The sequence below is a fragment of the Nycticebus coucang genome, chromosome 20 (assembly GCF_027406575.1).
Source record: "Nycticebus coucang isolate mNycCou1 chromosome 20, mNycCou1.pri, whole genome shotgun sequence".
NCBI classification, from domain to species: Eukaryota; Metazoa; Chordata; class Mammalia; order Primates; family Lorisidae; genus Nycticebus; species Nycticebus coucang.
In genome coordinates, this window is record NC_069799.1 from 58,741,243 (window position 1) to 58,764,022 (window position 22,780).

Here is a 22,780-nt window from a genome sequence, read left to right on the forward strand (position 1 = left end):
CACGTACCCATAATATGTTTTTTAAAAATTGTTTTTTAAAGAAAATCTGTAACAGGTTCAGGAGGGTATAGTCAGGGTCTGTGCTTCCCCCACGTGCCCCTGAACTCTAGAAATCCAGGTGCCTTAGAAACTCTACATGGTGGAGCCGGGCTGAACGTTCTTGGCACATTCCAAATGCACTCTTGTGGTGGTGACCCTACAAGCCTCTTTTACTCTAAATAGCAGTACAGGTGAACAGTAGTACTCCAATACAGTCAGTGACAGGTGGCCAGACAAGGAGAAGGCAGTTTATAATGTGTTTCTGTCCATCATAAGCCCAGGGCCTGCTGCTGTGCCCAACACTGATTTCACTGCCTGTGAGTTGTGAAAGTCTTGGAATTCATCCTTACAAATGGGCAAAGGCTGGGGCCGTGGTGGGTGCAGGGGCAGACGCAGGGAAATAGAGGCTTTGTGCTTGTCAGACAGGCTGTTAAATCAAAGACGCATCACAAGTGGAGGAGACAGGGTTGGTTGTGTGTGAGCCATTTGACACCAACACGGAGGACAGGGCACATATAAATGGCATGGTCTGCTGAGAACTACCACCTGATCCCCTGACAGTGCCAGGCTGCAGCGGGGGTGGAGTGAGGAGCTATAAAAGCAAATCTTTAAATTAACATGTCTGCTCTCTGAGAGACAGCCGTGGCAGACAAGCCTGCCTTTATAACTAGACCCAGAGAGGCAGCTAGCCGTCTGTAGAACCATCAAAAGAGCTTTTACTAAAATACGCATTAATATCTTTAAAATCCTCTCTCCTTCTGGTTTTAAGATAAGGCACAAGGTTGATAGACAAGTTCATGGATAGATGTTAGTATCAGTCACCTTGACGGCTATGTTGAGCATTCCCCCCACCCATCATTACCAAGGTCTAATTGGCACATAAAATTGTATACATTTAAGGTACAGGACGTAATGTTTCTATAAATGTATACATTGTGAAATAATCACCACAATCAAGTTAATTAACATATCCATCAGCACACTTGGTTTCTATTTTTTTTCTTTCTCTTTCCTTAATTGTATAACAAGAACACTTAAGATTTATCCTTTTGGCAAATTTCAAGTCTACAGTACAGCATTGTGGACGGCATTCACGTGGTTGTACAATAGGTCTGCAGAACTATTCAGCCCGCATAACTGAAACTTTGTAATCCTTGACTAACACTCGCCAGCCCCCCTCCCTCCAGCCCCTGGTAACCACTATCCTTCAGTTATTTTTTATTCTAACTGTAAGTGAGATCGTGCAGTATTTGTCTTTCTGTGTCTGGCTTATTTTATTTAGCATAGAAGCCTACAGGTCTGGGGAAAGGACAGTCTCTTCAATAAATGGTGTTAAGAAAACTGGACAACCACATGCTGGAGAAGGAAACTGGATCTTTGTCTTACACCCATAATCACAAAATAAGCTCTAAAGGGATTAGAGATGTTCCTTTGGTGTGTGTGCATGTGTGGGGTTTTTTTGCCCTGTAAACTTGATCTGTGTGACTAATTGAGTGATGAAAATAAAAGATTCTACCTTTAAAAATATTTCAGTAAGTATTTAATGATTGAATCAAATTGCCACATTAAGGAAGTTACCTGACTGACCAATTCTGATCAACTGTGTGGTGGTCTGATCTAGAACTTTGAACCTGACCTTCCAATCAATGGTCTTACTGAGTAGAAAATCCTTGCCTCAGGGTGGACAGAAAGATGGTTCCAGAAAAACATTTTTGTCTCTTCAATTGCCTACTGCCCGGGGCTTGCACACGTTAGTCCTTAACAGAGATTGGCTGATATGAGTTGAATTATCTAGTTGAATCAGAGGCCCTACCTTTTGCAGAGTTCTCTCATGTTTCAAGTGGATGATTTGTTTTCAGGACTGCAGAATAATATGGTACTCTCTAGTAGAAGAATGATTTATCCCACTGTTTCCCTAAGAAGGACAGAGACCAGCTTCCCATCTGCACAGAGAATCCAGCCAATCCCCACCTTCCAAATATTAAAAGTGTGAAGTCTGCTGGAGGAGACAGTGATCTAAAATTTAAACAGAAATTTAACATTTCCGGATTTAAAAGCATACCCACAAGTGTTATTCTCTAAATGTGCAGAACAAGTTCTAGTATTTGCCTGCCGCTCCCAGTGGGTCACTGACTTAATGGTTCTCCACTTGCAAGCCCCAGCATGGAGATTCATGTCAGAGCCTCCTCAGGTGGTCACTAAGCTCCGTGAATGGTTGAAGTGTATCCTTTTCCTACTGAGATGTATACTGTCAAAGTGACATCTGTAAGATTGTATCCAGATACTGTACTGTCATTTCCTCAAACCCCAGGGACCCGGGGCTCAAGCCCCTGGGCTCCATCACAGCCCCGGCCCAATGCCTCTGCAAATCCCGTCCTTAGGAGGTGTCAGTGAGAACCTCCCCTCTCATCCTTGCAGCTTCCCTTTCCCATGAAGGGGGAGGTTTCATCCGTGACCTCTCCCTCATCCGTCCGCACTGAACACCCCTAATACCGGAGCACAAACTACATTCATATCCGCCAAGAAAAGATAGCTTAAAATCACATCAACACATCACGCCTCATCTCTTCTGGACTGTGAAGGCTTGAAGCAAGAACTGTGTTTTAATCTTAGCAGCACCTGCACCTGTTCTCACATCTGGCCCCTTTACTAAATAAGTATTTGTCTAAAGGATGCACAAATGCATGACCAGTTGTATGCCCGGATTCCATATAAGCAGCAACAAAAGTTCCTATTATAAAAATATATATATTCAGTAGACAGAATATAGTTACTAAGAAAATAGCCACCATCAATCTGCCCAACCCAGCCTGTACCGCGGACTCATAACTGGTGAGCCCTGACGCCGGTGAACTTGCTTTGTGATCACGACTTGTCGGAGGTTTCCCTGCTAGTGTAGTTCCTGCTGCCTCCGTGGTACCCAACTACCTAAGTTCATGATAAATGTCTCTTCTGGGTCACATCCACATCCGCTGCTCATTTCCTGTGCTCTCTGCAGGCTAACTCCCTTCTGGTCAATATCTCCCCTTTAGAAACTATTCTAGTAACTTTGTTTCTAAAAATAGGATGTTTGGGCGGCGCCTGTGTCTCAGTGAGTAGGGCGCTGGCCCCATATACGGAGCCCCGGCCAAACTGCAACAAAAAAAATAGCCGGGCTTGGTGGCAGGTGCCTGTAGTCCCAGCTGCTCGGGAGGCTGAGGCAGGAGAATCGCGTAAGCCCAAGAGCTGAGGTTGCTGTGAGCTGTGTGACGTCATGGCACTCTACCGAGGGCGGTACAGTGAGACTCTGTCTCTATAAAAAAAAAAAAAGGATGTTTGTAATACATTCTCCTTAGAGTTCTAGCTCTACGGAACTAATTACACTGCCTGATGGATGTAGTTTCTTTTTTCTTTTCTTTCTTTCTTTGAGACAGAGTCACAGCAGCCTCAGACTCTTGGGTTCAAGTGATCCTCTTGCCTCAGCCTCCCAAGTAGCTGGGACTGCAGGCACCTGCCCACCACAGTGCACAGCTGGTTTTTGTTTTAGTAGCGATGGGTCTTACTGTGCTCAGGATGGTCCCAAACTCTTGAGCTCTGGTGATCCACCTGCCTTGATCTCCTAAAGTGCTAGGATTACAGGCATGAGCAACCTCACCCAACCCTGATACAGTTTCTGATCCCTGAAGTTTGTTGTTTATATTCTAAAAGAAACAGCTTCGTTGACTGTCCATGAAGCCCCCCAAAAGCTGTCTTAGAAAATAGCCACCTAAAATCGCTGCTGAGACTGGAAGACTGACTGTGGTTCCCTTTGACCGACAATCACTTCTTCAGGACAACTATAGTTTTAACAACAGATAGTAGCTCTGTGGAAAGAAGTCATCTTGTAGCGAGTCTTCCTTGCTGGTGTTGTAGCTCTAGTTATTAAATCCATTTCAGGCACGGCAAACACACTGGCTGATAGGAAGCTGTGTGAGTGAGTTCACCCATCAGGGAAATATATGTTCTGTGCATTCCTGCCTATGGAAGCCATTCATCCCAGCTTCCCCCTCCCCCTCCCTGGTTGTCGGTGGCGGGTAACAAGGGACACCTGCCGTGGAGGCTTAAAAACAATAGAAACCATAACTCCAAGAACATCTCTGTACGCTTTATGGCCAACTGTCAAGCTAACCTAATTTGACAGACTCTAAATCTGCTTTTAAAATAAGATGATGCTTTTTATCAATTCTTTCCTTTGTCCCTTATTTTATGGTAGCTTTGCTTAACTGTTAAAAGCTGAATTATGTCAGGCGGCGCCGTGGCTCAAGCAGTAGGGTATCGGTCCCATATGCCGGAGGTGGCGGGTTCAAACCCCGCCCTGGCCAAAAAAAAATAGAAAAAACTGAATTATGTCTGTATGTATCTCCTCTGGGAAAAATGAAAATTCATGGAAAGATACTAAATTGGAGAGTTCCGACCATTAACACTTTAGAGGCGAGGGGAGGAGAGTTTTGTTATAAAGCAGAAACCTTTTGTTTGTGTTTCCTTCTCAGTTTCATACGGGCTCCCTTCTTTGCCGTCAATATTGACTGTTACATGGTTACACCTGTTTGGAATCAAGAGACTAGCGTTTGGGAATTATTTAGGAAACTAAGAAAAGAGATCTTAGGACTCACTTGCCTAGGTCAAGGCCGTTTTGGCCAATATAGTCACAGCAAGAATGGCCATCAGTGCCTTGACAACCCAGTGTCCCTGAGAGATTTTTCTCAGGCCTGAAAAATTGTCCAAAGCAGTGGGCTTAGGATATACCATGTTAGCCTCAAAAAGGAAGGGCATTTTGACACCTGTTGCAAGGTAGATAAACCTTGAAGACATTGTGTCAAATGAGCCCATTACCAAGGGACAAATGCTGCATGATTCCACTTATATACGGTCCCTAGAGTTCTCAAACTCATAAGGACAAAGAGGAGAATGGTAGTTGACAGGGGATGGAGGTGGGAGAGTTGTTGTTTAGTGGATACAGAGTTTCAGTTTTGCACAGTGAAACATTCTAGAGATGGTGGTCATGGTTACACAGCAACATAATGTCCTTAACACTCCTGTACTCTACACTTAAACATAGTTGACACCAATTATTATTTTTGCTATATTTCACCACAATTTGAAAAAAATTTCTAAGTATAAAAACAAGGCAAACTTTAAAAGGAGAAATGGCATTTGCAAGATTCTGTGGATATCTGTAACTGGCAGAAGCTTGCGGAGTTGACACAAGAGATTCAATTTTTTCTTGATGTTTATCTACTCTTACAGCAGGGGGGCGTGGGGGACGGAGGGAGGAGGAGAGTGGACGGATCTAATAATATTCTGGGGGGAAATGTAGCACCCCCACAACTTTCATTTCCTTGTTTTTCACAAGACTATGCGCTTTTCTGTCACGGCGTACAGAGCAAGGTCTGATACGTTTTTTACAAAGAACTATTGATGGCCCGTCTGTGTGAATTGCCCCAGCATTGGTCACAGCCAACTTCTGTGGGACCCACTGCCCTGCTCGACAATACTCTCCAGTGTGTTTGACCGGTTATGAAAGGTCAGAAATGAACTGAGAAATGGGTTAGAGTCAAAACATGTGGCCCCATAAATATCAGAGGCGGCCGGTTGATTCCATTCTCTGCGGCGTTTTCACCTCGCTGCCCACCGTCTTTCTCTCCTGTCCACTGGTGAGATTCTCTGCCCTTGGCCGGCCCCTCTGACTGCAGAGTTACACACAGAAGGCGGAGGCTGCATTCTCCATCTGGAGACCTCACTTCGTGACCAGCACCCACATTAGAGTGTGGGGTTTTTTTTAAATACTTTACAATTTCTGCCAACAAGGCGCTTGCAGTCCAGTCTGCGATGTTCTGTTTGGTTGCAAGGGTTTCCACTTCCCATTAGTGGCACCTCTGCCTTGTGACCAAATTTGACGCCGACAGCGTTTCTGACTGGAGGGGTTTGCAGGGCCGGCTGTCGGCAGGGTTTGAGAGCAAATCAGAACGGTCATCATGACTTTAGCCGCCAAACTGGAGGACTTGGAGGTGACACTGGAACACCTGCTAATGGACGTGTTCGTAAGTAAAGGCTTTTCATAGTCCGGGCACAAGAGTCTCGCCTGCCCCTCCACAAATGCCTGGGACTCTGTCCCTGTGACCAGATCTGATTCTAATCTCCGCTGTCCAATCCCCGTATGGTGTGATTATTTCTTCTTACTCATGTGCCTTGGGGGTGGGGGGTGGGGAGAAAACCATCAAGTTCCTGAATGCCTGAGTGGCACAGCACCATCCACACAGATTAAATAGCAGAGATGTGGCTTTTAAAATCAAGTCACTTGCAGATGTCTCAATGAATGGGGTGAAGAAATAGGAAACATTTGCCAGAAGAGATCAAAGCAGCTACAGTAGGCATTCTGGGGGAGGACCAGATTTGTTTGTGAAGTGAGACAACCATTCCAGAGAAGGGGAGTGGTGGTGAAAATACTGATTTTTTTTTTCATGTAGGAAATGTTGAATGTAGTAGGGAGTGGCGAACAGCACCATCCTCAGAATCCCAACGCCCGGGTTCTTCCACTTCCCTAGATATTCAGTTCCCAAAACTTCCTCGGGAATTGATTTTATAGGATGAGGCCATCTGAGGGATTCACAAGTAATGACAAGAGCAGTTGACATGGACACTTCTGTGATGATTTTAACAAGCATGCTCTTTGAGAGCCCCTGGCATTCATTGCAAGCTAAACATCCTTTCTGCTCCAAACCAACCATACCAATTCTTACCCCTTTCTCAGGGTTTTCTGTGGGTGAGAGGTCTGTTGGTTTTGTGTTCTCGGTGGGGGTTGAGGGGATGCCAGACTGGAAACACAGGTGGCAGCTGAGTGCTGCTCTTGTGCCAAGAACAACACTGGCGCTGGCCGCGGGAAGGCGGCTGCCTTGCATTGCAAGGACCAGTCTGTCTGCGTCTGGGATCTGGAAAGGCTCTGAGAGCGTTGGCGCTTTCTTTACTGTACAGCACTGGGGCCCTTGGAGGAACCTTGCATGGAATAGTGTGTTTTGGCAGACGTGAGAGTCTGGGGCTTTTTTTCTTTATTAATTTATAATTTGTCTTCAGATTGAGGTAACCCTGGGCTGACAGGGTGCCAGAGGGGGTGGCCCTTTCCCAGGCGGGGTGTGGGGATCTGAGTTCATTCTGACCCTGGCCTTGGGAAGTTGTGGCTGAGACAGCGATGTGTCAGTAATGGGGAGTGTCCTTCTGGGTTTGCGGGAATGTCCTCTTTGTCACTAGGAACAGAGCTTGCCCTGCAGGCAGGAGGGGGACATGTCTTTGGTGGCTGTATTTCTAGCTGCTCCCGTCGCTCTCATCACCACCTGGGCTCCGCCTCCTATCAGATCAGCAGTGGTGTTAGATTGTCATAGGAGCGTGACCCCTACTGTAAACTGCATGTGACAGTTTTCCCATGGATGGGGGGTTGACAAGGACACTTCTACTCCTGTGATGATTTTAGCAGCACACTCTGAAACCCCTGGCTTTCAGGGTGCTCCTTATGGAATCAATGACCCCGCCCCATCCATGGACAATTGCCTCCCTTGAAGGTGGCCCCTGGTGCCTCAAAAGGTCATTTTTCTTTCCTCCACCCCTAAAGCGCTCTCCCACTATTACCACCTAACCCCCCCCCACACACACACACTGAATTACAGGGAATTTGGGTTCAAGTGCAGCCTTCCTTCCCTGCCTGAACATCAGCAAACTGTGGCTGTCTCATTTGCCACCAAAATGGCAGGTGTTCTGGGGACCCCAGCTGGCTCCCCCAGAGGGGCCTCTGAGCAAGGTGACTTCCAGCTGCCTTTCCAGAGCCACCTCCCAGGAAGAGCCAGGGAGAGACTCTGACAGCCCAGAGCGTTTGAGAGGATAAAAACCTAACAAAGAGCAAAAGAGGACTTGATATCTACAGGCCGGTGTCTTCTCTCCCAGCCTTGCTGGGGACCACAGGCCTTCCCTGAGTCTAATTGTCTAGAAAGGGTATTTGCATCAGAGGCCCATTAGCCTCCGGTTTCCTCTGCAGCTCAGGGTGTACTCATTAGGCTGTCATCCCACTATCTCAAGAACAGCTGTTTCCATATTGAGGCTTCCTTTCCAGGATTACAAAGGGCCGCTGGGGGGCTTTGAGGGAACGCGAGGCTGCTGCAAGATAAGAGGAACATATCAGACCTGGTGTTTCATAATTAGTTGTCATCCCTCAGAGGCCTCTCTAGCTGTGGCTGTGCTGCAGGTTGCGTGAAGAGATGGTGCAGGTGGACGTGTGCACAAGCACACAGGTGCAAATGGCCCACAGGATGTGACACCAGCGTCAGGAGCGTGGAAGGTGAGGGCGGTCAGAGTGCACAGAGGGCTCTCAGGGCTAGCTCCCTGTCCTGTCTCCTGGCTATGTGCACCTTGTTCTGGAAGGTTCGAGGTGCTTTTATTCAAGGTACAGTGTAGAGGCTTTGCACTCGGCAGGATCTGCTTATAGAAGGTATTTTTCCCATTCTGGCCATGAATTTGGGCTGGGGAACCCTTTGAAATTTTGATTCACAGGATGTTGCGTGTCCTATAGGGCACACTCAACCTAAAGTATGTTCCTATGGTGCAGAGGTTTGAGGCACCAGTCTTACTCACAAATTCAGGATGCTTAATTTTTAGTCTGGGCATGGTAGCCACACCTCTAATGCTAGCACATTGGGAAAGCAAGACAGGAAGATGGCTTGAGACCAGGAGTTTGAGACCACCTGAACAACATTGTGAGGCCTCATCTCTAAAAATAAAAAAATTTTTTTTAATCAGGTAGACTTGATGGTATGCACCTGTAGTCTCAGCTATTTAGGAGGCTAAGGCAGGAGGATCAGTTGAGCCCCAGGGTTGGAGGTTGCTATGAGCTAGGCTAATGCCATGGCCCTCCAGCCTGAACAACATAGACCCTGTCTCAAAAAAATGCTCAATTTTCAAGGAAAAAATTTATTCTCCCATCCAAGCTATCTTCATTAGGAAAATATAGACCGTGTGGCTTATCCCTGAGAGCGCCAGGCAAATGGGCATTTGCCCTTGGGAGTTATATAGTCCTAACACAAAAGAGAAAGCAATACGATGGCCCAGAAGAAAGCCATTGTTCTTTGCAATGCCAGAGGGAATCACTTAAACCAAGAGGAACTCTTCTCCCATGGAAGAAAATTATATGTTAAATTTCTCCTCCTGGAAAAAGGAAGCCGGGAAATGAGAAGCAGATGTGAAAGCTGATCACTTGCCACCCAATGTTTAGCTAAGACGCCTGAAATTTGAGAGCTGAGCCTAGTAAAGATGAGGAGTCAACCTGCATTGGCTCTGTTTGGAGGTATGCTGTATATATTGCACCAATCCTGGGTGGTCAATACCACAGGTAAGGCCCTTACTTATTTTGCCATCCCGGGTGCAATTACCCAGTTTAGCCTCTGCACATTGTACTTCATAAACACGGCTGATCAGTGCTAGGTATCAAAATGTGTCCACAGCCAACAGCACATGAGAAAGGGTTTTGGAAAGTGATCTCGAAAGCCAATTTACACAGCTAACTCATCCGCATCAGCTTATTACCTCTTAATCATGTAGGCTTCTTGCAATCATGTTGACTTCTCAGCCTCTGGACACAACATCACTCCTAGCAGCAGGCACAATAAGCCATTAGCACCATGTAGAGTAGCCCTTAGCCCAGGCTGTAGCTGCTGATGGCCTAACTTGGCCTCACGCTGGGGAGGGCAAGTAGAGCTCTGAGGGGGACAAATCAAGGCAAGATGTGAAGGACCTTGTTTTGGAGGAATAAAAGGAATCCAAAGGCTTGTAAGGAGGATCTCTGCTCCCTCTTTGCAAGAGTTGAAGGGCTAAAGTCTGCAGCACACTGATGTGCCTTGGGTTCGACACCCGGGAAGCAAGAGATGGAATGTGCACTAATCCTGCACCCAGCTTGTTTGCATCTCTGTGGCCTGGTCCTTGCTGTAAACAACGAATGAGATTCTGGGATCTCCAATTAGCTCATGGGGTTTCCATGCAGTTTAGATGCCATCTCCTTCCCTCCCTAGAAGAGTGTAAGGTGTGATTTCCTTTGTGAGTTGGTGAGGATGGGGGTCTTCTTCTGGACAGATTAATTCTCTAGTCCTTTTTTACTCAAAGAAACATCCTAAATATGGAACTATCAAAACTTAAGGGAAAAGTCTCTTTATCACCTAAAATATGTGGCTAAGCCAGCTGGCCTGGAAGGAATCCAGATGGACGGGACAAGGAAGTCATGTGAGACTGTGCATGATGAGGCAGAGGCTGTTGCAGCAGCTGAGGTGACAAGGAAAGGAGCCTGCAGCAGTGAGGATGGGAGAGCCGTGAGCATGCATGTGCACACTCACCCAGGCACGCGCGCGTCGTTCACAAAGAACTTTCACATACAATATTACATTTCATCCTACGTTCCAGCGACTTTCCAGACACAGACTCAGGTCTCAGGCCAAGAGATCTTTCACCACAGACGCTTCATTACACAGAGAGGAGCTGAATTTGAGCAGCGAAAGGAAACGTTTCCCATCAGCAGGAGTTTCCTGTACTCCCCCTCCTGGGCCACACAGGAGTGACACAGGACAGCACAGCCTTGGAGCCAGGTGCTGTGTGACCCCAGGCAAGTTCCTCCACCTCTCTGGGCCTTCAACTCCATCCAGGGAAAATAAGAGCACTAACTTGATAACGGAGTGTGCGAATGAAATAAATCGATGTATTTTAAAACCAGAGGAATAATTCCTCTGATAAACTATGCCGTACAAGGGGGTGCATTATTTTACTAGGCTCTCCGTGAAATAGTTGTGCAAGGAACAATGCAGTGTAAGTGATCAAAGGAAATAATAAACTTGGTTTGGACAACCAGAAGGCCAATATGTAGAACTTGGTATGGAGTATAGGAAGAGCAGAGACAATGTCATCTTAGGAGCAAACAGCTGATTCACCCCTGCCCGGTGGGGACGACCAGGGGTTAGCTGAAGTTCAGGCTAAATTTCTTGTATTTCCTTTGGCTGCTCAAAAAGAGAAGTATTAAAGGAAGCCTTGATCGTAGCCCAACTAGGCAAAAGAAAGAAAGAAGGGAGGGAAGAAAGGAAAGAAGGAAGGAGGGAGGAACGTGTCTCCCCACCCACGCTGACGGCAGGTCTACCCATAGCATCTTCCAGACACAAACCCTGCCGGTGGGGTGCTGCATCAGAACAAACCTCGGTTAAAGTCAGGAGGAACCTGAACTCTCCCACACTGATGAGCTGGAGCTGATCTCACAGGCCCAGGCACGTGGGGTCCGATGGTGCGAGTGTCGTTTGACATCTCGGTCCTGTTCTTAGGGTTATTTGGTTTCACGTTCGGCCCAACTTCCAGTCACTTATCAAACAGAAAATTATGGATGCTGACAGCATTTCTGTTTGTCTAACCTCAGTCCCAGCTTCCTCTAATGAGCCGGGATGTGGATTGCGTGGTTATTGGAGCTGCGAGGCCTGGGAACGGTGATGGAATGTTGAAGAGACACAGGGCTTCCCTTCCAAACACCCTCCCCTGACTCTAGGAATGTTCCAGATTTGTTCAGTGTATGCATTTTGTTAGGGTTAGCTTTTTTTTTTTATGTTTTATTATTATTATATATGTATACATATATTTTTTGCAGTTTTGGCCGGGGCTGGGTTTGAACCCACCACCTCCGGCATATGGGGCTGGCGCCCTATCCCTTTGAGCCACAGGCACTGCCCAGGGTTAGCTTTTTAATCCATACATAATATTGGTACATATTTAGGAAGTACGTGTGATATTTTGTTACATGCATAGAATGTTGGATGACCAATTCTGGATATTTAGGAAAGATGTGTTTCCTCACGGGTGTGTTTGGTTTCATCCCTCCTAATTCTCCTTGTCCCTGTTTCACGGGACAATGATGAAAGCCCCCAAGTTTCATTCAAAGATGCAGCTTCTCCATTATCCCCCAGCTGGGAGTTGGTTTGGGATAGTGGCTGTGGTGGGGCAGGGGGGCATATGGCTCCGACCCCACATCCTCCTGAGTGCCCTGCTCCCTGCACTGCTCCGGTTGCCTCCTGCCTGAACCCTTCCACCAACACTGACAAAGCCCCCTTTTAACATCCAGCAAGCTATTACAAGGAAGAATGGCTTGAGATAGGAGTTAGAACAGGTAGGTACAGTGAGCCCTATTTCAACCTTTTGCCAAAGAAAGAATAAGGAACAAAAGGATAAGGGATGTGTTTTCTAGTTGGTAAGTCCTTCTTTTCCAGAGGCCTCTTCAGCTCCACTTCCCAGCTCTGGGCTTCCCCAGCTCTTCTCTCAGCTCATGGTGCTCCGCCCCTTCCCCTTGGGGCTCACAGTGGCCTCTGCTGGGCTCCTGCCCCCCAGCCTCAGGAGAGCACTCACCATACTGTGCACCCTCACTCACGTTCCCAGACAAAAACCTCACTGTCCTGCGACCTGACCGTTCTTTCAGTATTCTTCCAAAAAGGCAAAACAAAAAATGCAAAGGCGTCTACTTGGTGCCAGCAAGGGACTGTGCTAAGAAGCGCATGTGAGTTGACTTCCAGGGGACTAACAGGTTAGCCCCAGCAGCGGGGATTTCAGGCACCGGGCAAACAAATGGGTGAATGAACATCTGAGGCCAGTGCATCAGCTCAGTCTGGGCTGCACTGCCTGGTCCTCACTGTGCCCGGGCCCTTGACCCCATCCGACCTCTCTGCCTCCACATGGCCTTTTAGCCTCAGCCGGGCCACTGGCCTCAGAGCACCCTCTTCTCCAGCCCATGCACACACGCTGGCCCAGCAGACAGTCCCCTTTCCGGCTGCCGCCTCTGTCAACACCAGCTTTGCAAAGCGCTCTCTCTGGGGGGTCTGTTATCCCCAGCCCCCCTTTCCTGCCCTGTTCTCCGTGACCCGGGACACCTATTTGCTTTGATTCACTATGCTTTGGACTGCCAAGACCATTGACTTTCCTGAACTACTGCTCAATTGAGCCCTGTGTGTTTTCATACCAGTTTTACTGTAAACATTTTCATTGAGATGGGAAGGAAATGTTCAAAACAAACAAAACTCTACCCAGCTTTAAGTGTACTGCTCCCAGAGGCAGTGAAAGCAGCCACTTTAGATTCTAGAAGCCAGCATGTCTAAAAAGCCCCACTCCTGTGGGGTTCATTGGCACCCCATCCCTCGGCCAGTAGACTGTCCCTTGATGCCCAGGACGTCCCACTATCCACCATCCTTATAAAAGCCTGTTCTCTCAAAGCGGCACTCAGTTCCATAGGTTTTCCTCTTGCTCCCTATTCTCTTTCAGTCACCCCCAAATTCACCATTCCCCAGTCCCTTGGTCCAATGTTTTGGTCCTTTGGTGCTGGTGCTGGTCCTGGCACCGGGATCTATTCCTCCCCCCTTTTCCTGCCCTGCGAGATGGCGGCTCCCACAGCTCCATGTCACCTGGCTGGAAGATGCTGGTGGGAGGTGAAAGGGCACTGGGAAGAGAGAGGCCAGGGTTCCTCCTCCACATCTTCACCCTTTGGCCTTCAGTAGTGGCTCAGAAGTGGCCAACTCTCCAGGGTTCCAGCCTCAGCCAGGAGACCCTGCCCGAGGCTCTCATAACTCAGTTCCCACCTCAGCCCCAGGCCAGGGGTTGTACTGGCCTCCCAAGGTCCCTTGGACCTCTTAGCTCCTCAGTCCTCTGCACTGGGCTCCTAGTGACATCACAGCAGCAGCTCCAAAGACTTTAGAACTGCTCAATTCAACACGTTTTCCTGGATTGCAATTCTTTCATTTTCAAAGACAGAGTTTTTCCTTTCCCTGTTGGGTCCATCAGACATTTCTCCTTTCTGGACTTCCAAACTGCCATAATCTGATAAAAATCATCTGTGACAGGTCAGAGTTGAATGGGCCCTGAAGTTCAACCAGTGGACTTTGGTTTTTATCTCGGCTCTGACATTTCTAACTCTGCAGCCGTGCAGAGTTCTCTGAGCCCCAGTTCTTCTAGTATGGACGGTGAAACTTCCTTCTTCCATGCACACAGGTGGCCCTTGGTGACTTCCTAGCATGTCACTGGGCCACGCCTGGATGCCGTGATTGTATCTGCTAAGGTATGAGTGCATATCTCCTCCAGGGAAACACACTTGGCTTATAACAGTAGAAATAAATATCTTAGACTCAAAATTAATTTTAAGTATGTAAACCTCAGACACCCACAGCAAGACAAGCAGAAAGATATTTTTGGACAAGCCAACCTTTAAAAGAACCTTCAAATCACACTGAAGAGGTGGTCACCTACTCCCAGGGGGACTGGCCTGGCCAGGACTCCATTAGCGGAGAGGAGGCTCTTGGGCTGATATGAAAAGCGACCCTCCCCCCCTTCCCCCCAAGGAGGCGGAATGTGTGGGACTTAAATGTGTGGGAGTCTAGCCCGGGGTTATTTTCGTTCCCATTAACATTCTCTTCTATATGTATTTTAGCCTTAATCAAACGCATGTGTTTTTGTTTTATTTGCACTTAGTTCATCAAAGTGTCCCTTATGATTTGAACTATGCCGTGAAGCCTTAAGCTCTGCGGTGAAACCCTCATTAATGCCCCTGGGAAAGAGGAAGTTGCATTTAGTCAAATATAAATAAATTCCGCTCCCAGAGGCTTTGCCCCGGCCTGGGTCAGAGCAGAGGCAGCGCTTCTCAGCCCATCTGATCCATTGCCCCCTCTCCGTCTGAGCTGGCAGGATGTCTCGCCACAGATGAGTGTTATGGAAAGGTACCTACCCTTTATTCAAAGCCATTACACAGTCAAGTGTGGTTTTATGAAGGGAAGAGATTCTACTGATCTGGCTAAATCATCGGGTATCATTCCAGATTTATTTCCCACCCCGCCCCCACCCCAATACTCTGAAACCAGACGGTGCAGGCAGGAAGCAAGAAAAGAGCGGAAGGCAGCGTAGTAACCCTCACCAGCAGCGCTCTGTGAGTCAGGGTTAGGAGGTTTCCGTCCCTCCCTGTCTCTCCCCTTCTCTTTCACCCTCTCGCCATCTCTCCGAGTGCACATATGGAACTGATTACGAACAAAGCCCGATTGTTGTATATTTGGAATTTCCCACATCAACTTGATGCTTTCTTTAACTGCCTCTCCATGTGCGTCTGCGGTGAAGGGCTGTGCCCCCTCCCCGGCTCCGCCAGCACCCCGCCCCCCGCAGCTTGTTCCTGATTCATTTTCTCCTGCTGTGAAAGTTGCCTCTTCCCTCTGCCTTCCACCCCAACTTCAGTCTGAATAAACGGGACCTTCATGTGCGCCATTCTCAATAAACTAAGCCCTGGATTTTAGAGAGTACATAAAAGCTGGTTACCAAAGCATATGAGTAATGTCATGCTAAGTGACACCAAAAGCGTGGGATGACTACAAAGAAAACGGCTGTCCCTTCTTTCATAAAACCCAGAACAGAGAGGAGCCGGGGATGTAGAAATACTTTAAAAAGAAGAAAATGACAAGGCTTCAAATGGTGGATCTTCTTTAAAGTAACTTGATGTTCTTTATAGTAATTCTCTCTGCTATGGAAATAAGCCACTGTAGGAAGGAGGAGACATGGGGGAGATGGATGAACAATTTCTCGGTTATAAAATACCATAGGAAAGTTAACTTTCAAGACCATTTTTGCTATTTACCTGCTCTAAACCACACAATGTGATCGGAGAAATGGACAAACACGACATGCGCGCAACTGAATCTGATCTTCCACAGCCCTTTTGGAGCCTTGTAATATCAAATCTAGCTCCGTGTTTACTGGCACACATAAAAATAAATGTCTTAGAACACATTTAAATGAGGAAATGCCAAGTTCACATCTGTTCTCTGTGAACTGATTCATCAGAACCGTGTGACCCATCTCCTTCCTTGCCTCGTCCTGTGTGGACAGCAGTCACATATACAGCAAATTACATGTGTGCATTTATTGTCTAAGGGTTAGCAAGCGGGAGGGAGAAACAGATGTGCACGCCCCATGCTCAACTTCCTAGATATGATTTATGACTGAAAAGAGAAATCCCCTAAGTCCCCACTGTGGTGTGCCACTGGCCTTCGAATATCATTCCTGCATTGGGAAGAGAGCAGAATCAGAATGTAGGATTCCACATTAATCTCCGCTCCAGATGGTGATATTCCAGTCTTTTTAAGGTGAGCATGTGACCTACTGTACAGCCAAGGGGCTGGGGGGTCACGTGAGCAAGTGAATACGTCTGAGAGAGCTTTGATTAGACAACTGACCTGGTTACCATCTGCAGCCACGGGAAGCAGAGTTGACATTTCTGGATCACACTCCCCAGAAGCGTCACTAGCCCACTACCGGGACCTCGCTGTCTCACTGAGCCAGCGCACAGGGACAGCTAGAAGGAGACTCGGGATGCTTCAGCGTGAAGCTCACTGAAGTTGCAGAACTTGGGCTGTTTTTCTTTTTTCCCATCCCCCCACCTCCTTGACTCATAGGGTTGAAAGAAAAACTCCTTCGGTTATTTGATATTTTGGAAACCTCCGGGAGACCATAACTTATTTGTGAGGACGTCTCCCTCTTTCTCACTCCCTCTGCTGAGAACACACACACACACGCACACACACACCCCACTCTACACCATGGTGGTTCAGGCTGCAATGGCTCCAAATAGATCCCAAAGACTTTTGCTGAAAATACCTTATGGATCTCTGAGAAGGCGCAGCGTGGAGCGGGTAAGCTACGTGGAGGACTGTTTGCTTTTCAGTTACTCCAAGAGAGGGGTGTGCTGGTTCTCCTCGTACACTGTATTACTTCTGCTACTAACGTTTTTCCTGGGACTGTAGGATACTATGTAATTTTTTTTTTCTTCTTAACAGATAATGATGTGAAATCTGAAACAGCCATTTTTGTCACTTGTGGATCTGGAGTTTGGAGGAGGGGAGCTGCTCTCAGGGATAAGATGGGGGGGCGGGGTGGAATATTGGGTGGAAACTGCCCCTGGAGTTTCTAAAGGAGTGGGTCTAAAAGATTTGAGTGCTTGTGGAGATACTCATCGGGGCTATGAGACCTGATTTCTTCTGCATTTGTTGAAACACACTCATTAGTGCCACAGGGCTGTGAATTTCCTCTGCTGGGTGACAGTGTCTGTGCAGGACGTGGTGATGACAGGGTGCTTTGGAGCTTTGATGGTTTAAATTATGCAGGCGGTAGATTAAAAGCCCCTCTGCTTTCCACCCCTTCCCCAAATGCATAGCTAACATTTTAGGTTTGTTTGTTTTCAATACTGTGGATTCGGGATCAAAATTACTCTGTTAATTTCCTGAAACGATGCTTGCTTTAGGGTAGCCCCTAGCAGAGAAGATCCTATAAAGTAAAGACAAGGATCTGTCCTTCTTTAGAGAATGTCACTTGGGGGCTGACTATGGTTAGTGCAAAGCTGTTGTTGTTGTTGTTGGGATATGGGGTCAACATGTGGGGACAGCACCTACACCCCCATGGAGTAGAATGGTTCTTTGGGTCTCAAAATCCCACAAAACCCCTGTTTGAATCCTGGCAAGTCCCTTCTTTAGCTGTTGGCATCTACATAGGCATCTTAGGTTAAGGTGAAGCCCAAGACCTAAAAAAGCAAATTGCATCCCAGCAAGCTCTATGGATAGACAAGCAACTTGCTGCATCTTATCAGGAAGGACAGAGTTTAATCCAAGTGACTTTTCCTGACCCGTATAGACACTACTCAGTGACATTTGCATTATTTTAAATGCTTAATTAAAAGCTTTATGAAAAATAAAATAAATATATAAATATAAAAAAAATGAGGGGCTATATAATATTTTGATGGTTGACTTCCTGAGTTTTGATAGTTACATTTTTTTTCTGCCATGTGAATGAAGGAAACTTCACTTATGTGTCAGTATTTTGATACATAAGTTTGGTTCTCAATATCAGGATTCTCAACTAAATATGCATTAAATGCCTACTGTGTATTGGCCTTTATGGGACTACCAGTTCTAGCAAAAAAAAAAAAATTTTTTTGAGACAGAGTCTCACTTTGTTGCCCTCAGTAGAGTGCCGTGGCATCACAACTCACGGCAACCTCCAGCTCTGGGGCTTAGGCGATTCTCTTGCCTCAGCCTCCCGAGTACCTGGGACTATAGGCGCTCGCCACAACACCCGGCTAGTTTTTTTGTTGGAGTTTGGCTGGGGCTGGATTTGAACCTGCCACCCTCAGTATGTGGGGTTGGCACCCTACTCACTGAGCCACAGGTGCCGCCCGATTCTGGCAACATTTATGGATTTCTCAGGCTTAGATTGAACATGATTTTAAGTTCTAGGGAAAACTCTTTGGCCTGTATGGTAACTAAATGTTTATAATATGTTCTATTATTAAGACATTCATTCATAAATACTCAGGTGGAAATGCCAACTGTGTGCCCTGGGGCTGTGCAAGGGGGCAATATTAAAGAGAGAGTTATCCTGCATAGAAGCACAACAAAACCATAGTTGCCTGGTAACCTTGGTTTATATCATTAGGATACTTAGATACATGTTCAATATATCATCTGCATTTGCATAAATCCAGATGTGTGCCTTTCTATTATGCACGGCTTATCAAAGAAAACAGACAATACAGGAACAGAGTGACATATCTAAAACTTACCTGCTGTTGCATACATTTGCACATATTTGAATTCAATACACACAGGCCTGTTTTCACCCAGGAGTATACCTTATTGTTATGAGAGTGGGTGTGAGAGCTTTGGAGCCCCTCAGAGCAGCATGCAAGGCCTCGGAGAGTTGGGCTTTGCCTGTGAACCTAACTCTTCACCCTCCACTGCAAAGGATGGTGAAATCAATTGGAATACATGATGTCCCATCAATTTCAATTGGACATCCTACGCTGTGGGTGGTTCTGTAAAACTTTTCAGAACTGGAGTTGTACGTTTCCAGAAGCGGAAGAAAGGCAAGGGCAGACCCTGAGGATGGCACTGCTGCCTGGGGAGTCCCTGAATCTAAAGCAAACACAGGCTTTTCGGTTCCATCAGGAATCTCGGGGGTGACAGACACTTGAGTTGGTTTCTGCTGTCGCACGATATTTAATGATGTGCGGGCCTGGCATTTCTACAACGCCCTGCTCCAGTGCGCTTCGTATCCGGGTGGGAGTAGTTACCCTTGTCATGTGTGAACAGGGAAACTGAGGCATGGAGAGGTTTGACCTTGCGTCTGGGGGACTACAGTCAACAACAGGGCAGGACCTAACCCCACTGTGTCATGCACCTGCCACTGGGACAAGTTTTATTTCCTTTGCTCTCTGGGGAGCTAGAGTATGGCATGTGGCCTTGAGAAAAGGGTTATAACCTTGTCCCCTTGAAGAGAAATTTAGAGAATGTACCAAGTCAGAGACGCTAAAAACCAGGGAGAATGACACCACGTCTAGGGCACTGACAGTTGTGTGCCCTCCAGTGTCCAAGATTCAACAATTGTTTCCGTTTTCCAATTGCCCAGAAGCTGAGTTGACAGAAAGTAATGAAAACTTTGTAATTATGCTACCTAGAATCCCTCAAATCATGATTACAGAAACTCTCCCACAGCCTGAGAGCCTAGACTTAGTTCTCATTTATAATTTTTTTTTTTTTTGCGCTATTTTTTGCCGGGACTGGGTTTGAACCCACCACCTCCAGAACATGGGGCCGGCGCCCTACTTCTTTGAGCCACAGGCACCGCCTCTCATTGATAATTTTTCACAGACAACCACGAGCCCTTTTCTGTGCTAGGCAGGGTGGAAAAAATCAATATAAAACGTCGTGTTTGGTAGGATAAGAGAGATTAGGCTGCCAGGTTTATATAAATGAAACAATTATTAGTCAAGAGAATACAGGCTAGAATTAAGCTGTACAATAAGCAACAAAGACAACTTTGGTGATCTGGAAAGTGGCATGGTGGGCTGAACGGGGGTTGGAAAAACCCACAGTCTCACTATTTATGGTTTATGGCCTTGGCAAAGTGACTTAGACTTTCTCAGCTCTAGTTTATTCATCTGGACTGTCTATACGCTAAGGGCGGTTGTGAAGGAGCAGCAGTAACATAGGAAGTCAGGCAAGTAAGTTCTCTAACTTGGTCACCAGATGGCCGAGGGGAGTAATTTGATGATGGTTGTAGCAATATTCAGCAATGAGGTAAGGTCGCATAGTGTTAACTTTCTCCAGGATGAGTTCACGAACTTAGTTGTCGTATGTCAACAGCTTGGATGGTCATTCCAGAAAAAGAGTTCCAAAATTGCTTTGAAGGGTGGGCTAGGCGCTGGCGTCCGTGCGTAGATTCCCTCCAAGGTGACCGTAGTGATATTCAGCAAGGAGGTAGGTAGCACTTTTTCTAGGATAAGATCATGAACTTAATTGTCCTACCTCCTCACACAAAACCTGGCTATCACATAATGCGCAGTCTAGTATATTTTTAAGTTGGCCTATCTTTGTATAGAAGAACACTCGGCTTGTATTTTTAATACAGGCAGGCCCTGAGTTACAAACTTCTGGTATACAACTTGCACTTATAAACGGAGGCTATTCTGGGTAATAGGTAAATGTGCCTGTTCTCACTTACATATAACTTCAACTTAAGAACAAATCTACAGAACCTATCTCATTCTTCACCGGGGACTGCCTGTCACTGATAATTTATGTACCTGGTGACACTTCTCTGCCACCTGGAAAACTCCTTTAGTACAGTTTACCTGATCAAGCCAAGAAGTATTTGGCGGGAATAACTTCCCTTGGACTCTCAATTTTATATAAGACACATGGAAAATACAGTGTTTCAAAACGCCTGCACCCCAGCGCCGAGCAACTGAACTTACTCAAACCTGTAGACGTCTAGATCTTCTCTTCCTTTTAAAGCCAGATGTTCTTATTCCAGATGTAAAATAAAAAATGAACTTCATGGAAAAATCTAATAAATGTGAGAACAAAACATATAAATGTTTTGAGAAGAGAAAATGTGGAAATTTGTTCTGAGAGTTTGCCTTGGGGGCAGGGGGAACATTTGGATTCAGCTACAATACATCTGATCTTACTAGATGAGGAAATGGTTTTCTGTTGGCGATTACCCCTTACAGAGTCTTAAGGATAAGGGAGCAGACCTTTCACGTGGCCGCCCCAGGTTGTTTTACTTTGTGATCTTACATCAAGGTGGTTTAAATGCACTGAGTTGCTGTTGTATTCTGGTTGGAGCTCCAGGAAGCTGAGAAATACATTAATATTTTTCTTCTTGCCCTGAGATGCCATCCTAGGGGGCCTTGGAACTGCCGTTCATGCAGGCACTTACCAGGTTGTTGCATCTCAATTTTCACCCACCGATTGTCTAGCTGTGAGATCATCTCAGACATGGGGGCGAAACTTCCTCATTAATAGAGAATGCTGGTCTCCCCTATGGATTTAGCCTCTGTGACATCCACATCACAGACCCTAGGGTGGAACAGGGTCTGGACATCTTTGACATCTTGCACATCTCAACATGTCCAATCCAGCATGGCCAAAACGGAATTCTTCACCCCACCACCACCACCTGCCACCCCAACCTGGTTCTTCTCTGATGCTGTCAGTTCCCCAAATTCCCACCCAGCCCCAGCATTATCCTGCCTTTCTGTAGTTCCCGCCGAGCTGTCAGTCACCATGTGCTGTCCAGGCCAGCTCTGAAATGCCTCCTCTCGTCCTTTGATGTACAGCCTTCTCGGGGTCACCAGTCTTGTCCCCCCATTGCATCCCTTGTCTACTTTGAACCCATATGTGGCCCCCGGCCTCAGGACACGACTGATGAACATAATCCCGAGGCCTTCTGTAAGCAGGGCCCGTCTGTGCTCTCTAGCCTCACCTCTTCTCAGGTCTCACCCAAGCAGGTTACATCCAAGCACACAGGAACGCGTTTGCAGTTCCTCCAAACCACCATGCTCCCTCTGCCCCAGGGCCTTTGCATGTGCTTCCACCCTCCTGCTTCTCGCTGTTCCCTCCCCCCACTCCCTTAACTTCCTATTCACATCCTTCACCCGAACGGTGCTATCCTGTGGGAAGCCCTTCCAGGCACCGAATTCTCTCTCCAGGTGGGAATAAATGCTCTCCCAGGGGTCCCCACAGCTTCCTGGCATTCCCGTAAATAGCACGAATCACAGTGCTTTGAAACTTCTAGCTTACGTCGTGTTCATCCACCACATGATGGCAAGCATTTTGGGCACACACCTTGGCCTCTGATTCCTAACAGGAGTGCCTTGAACATGTGTGAGATGAGAGGGTGAATGAAGTCTGTCTGAGATGAGGATCAAACATAAACCCAGGACAGCCTCAATTCCCACACTGACGACCACAAGCCCCATGACTGCTGGTGGAAAATGGGTTCACTCTTGCACGTGAACACACGCTAAGAAAACGAATGGTCTTGTTAGTTGTTCTAAATTCCAAGGCCAAACCCTATACCTTCCAGCGGAACCAAGTTCATGTATGAACAACTGACCGGACCCAAATTGTACGCCTCTCCCCAGAGTAGTATAAATTTGACAGTTTCACTAGGGGAATAAAATGAAACAAGAAAGCATTCTTTTTTGCCACAATCTTTTAAATATTTTAGGTAAAAGCCTTTTTTTTTTTTGGTCTAGGAAAGACTGAAACACTGTGATATTTCTGGAAAAGTATTTTTAATGCAGCATAAATTAAACCTTTTTGCACCCACATCATTCATTATTTGATGTGTTATTCCAGGTTGA

At 46.7% G+C, this 22,780-nt stretch overlaps 1 protein-coding gene across 5 annotated transcripts in view; it reads left to right on the plus strand.

Annotated features, from left to right (window-relative positions):
• The window catches only part of FRMD4A (FERM domain containing 4A), a 607,160-nt gene that overhangs the window by 271,401 nt on the left and 312,979 nt on the right, over positions 1-22,780 (plus strand). For 2 of the 5 annotated variants that reach the window (XM_053572750.1, XM_053572752.1), the window contains exon 1: positions 16,657-16,766. The exons of 2 other annotated variants lie outside the window; for them this stretch is intronic. In XM_053572750.1, coding sequence (XP_053428725.1) covers positions 16,674-16,766 — 93 coding nt within the window. In that variant the 5' untranslated portion in view covers positions 16,657-16,673. Of the gene's footprint in view, positions 1-5,924; positions 6,099-16,656; positions 16,767-22,780 lie in introns of those variants that run through there. One more of the 5 variants, XM_053572751.1, reaches the window with a different exon arrangement.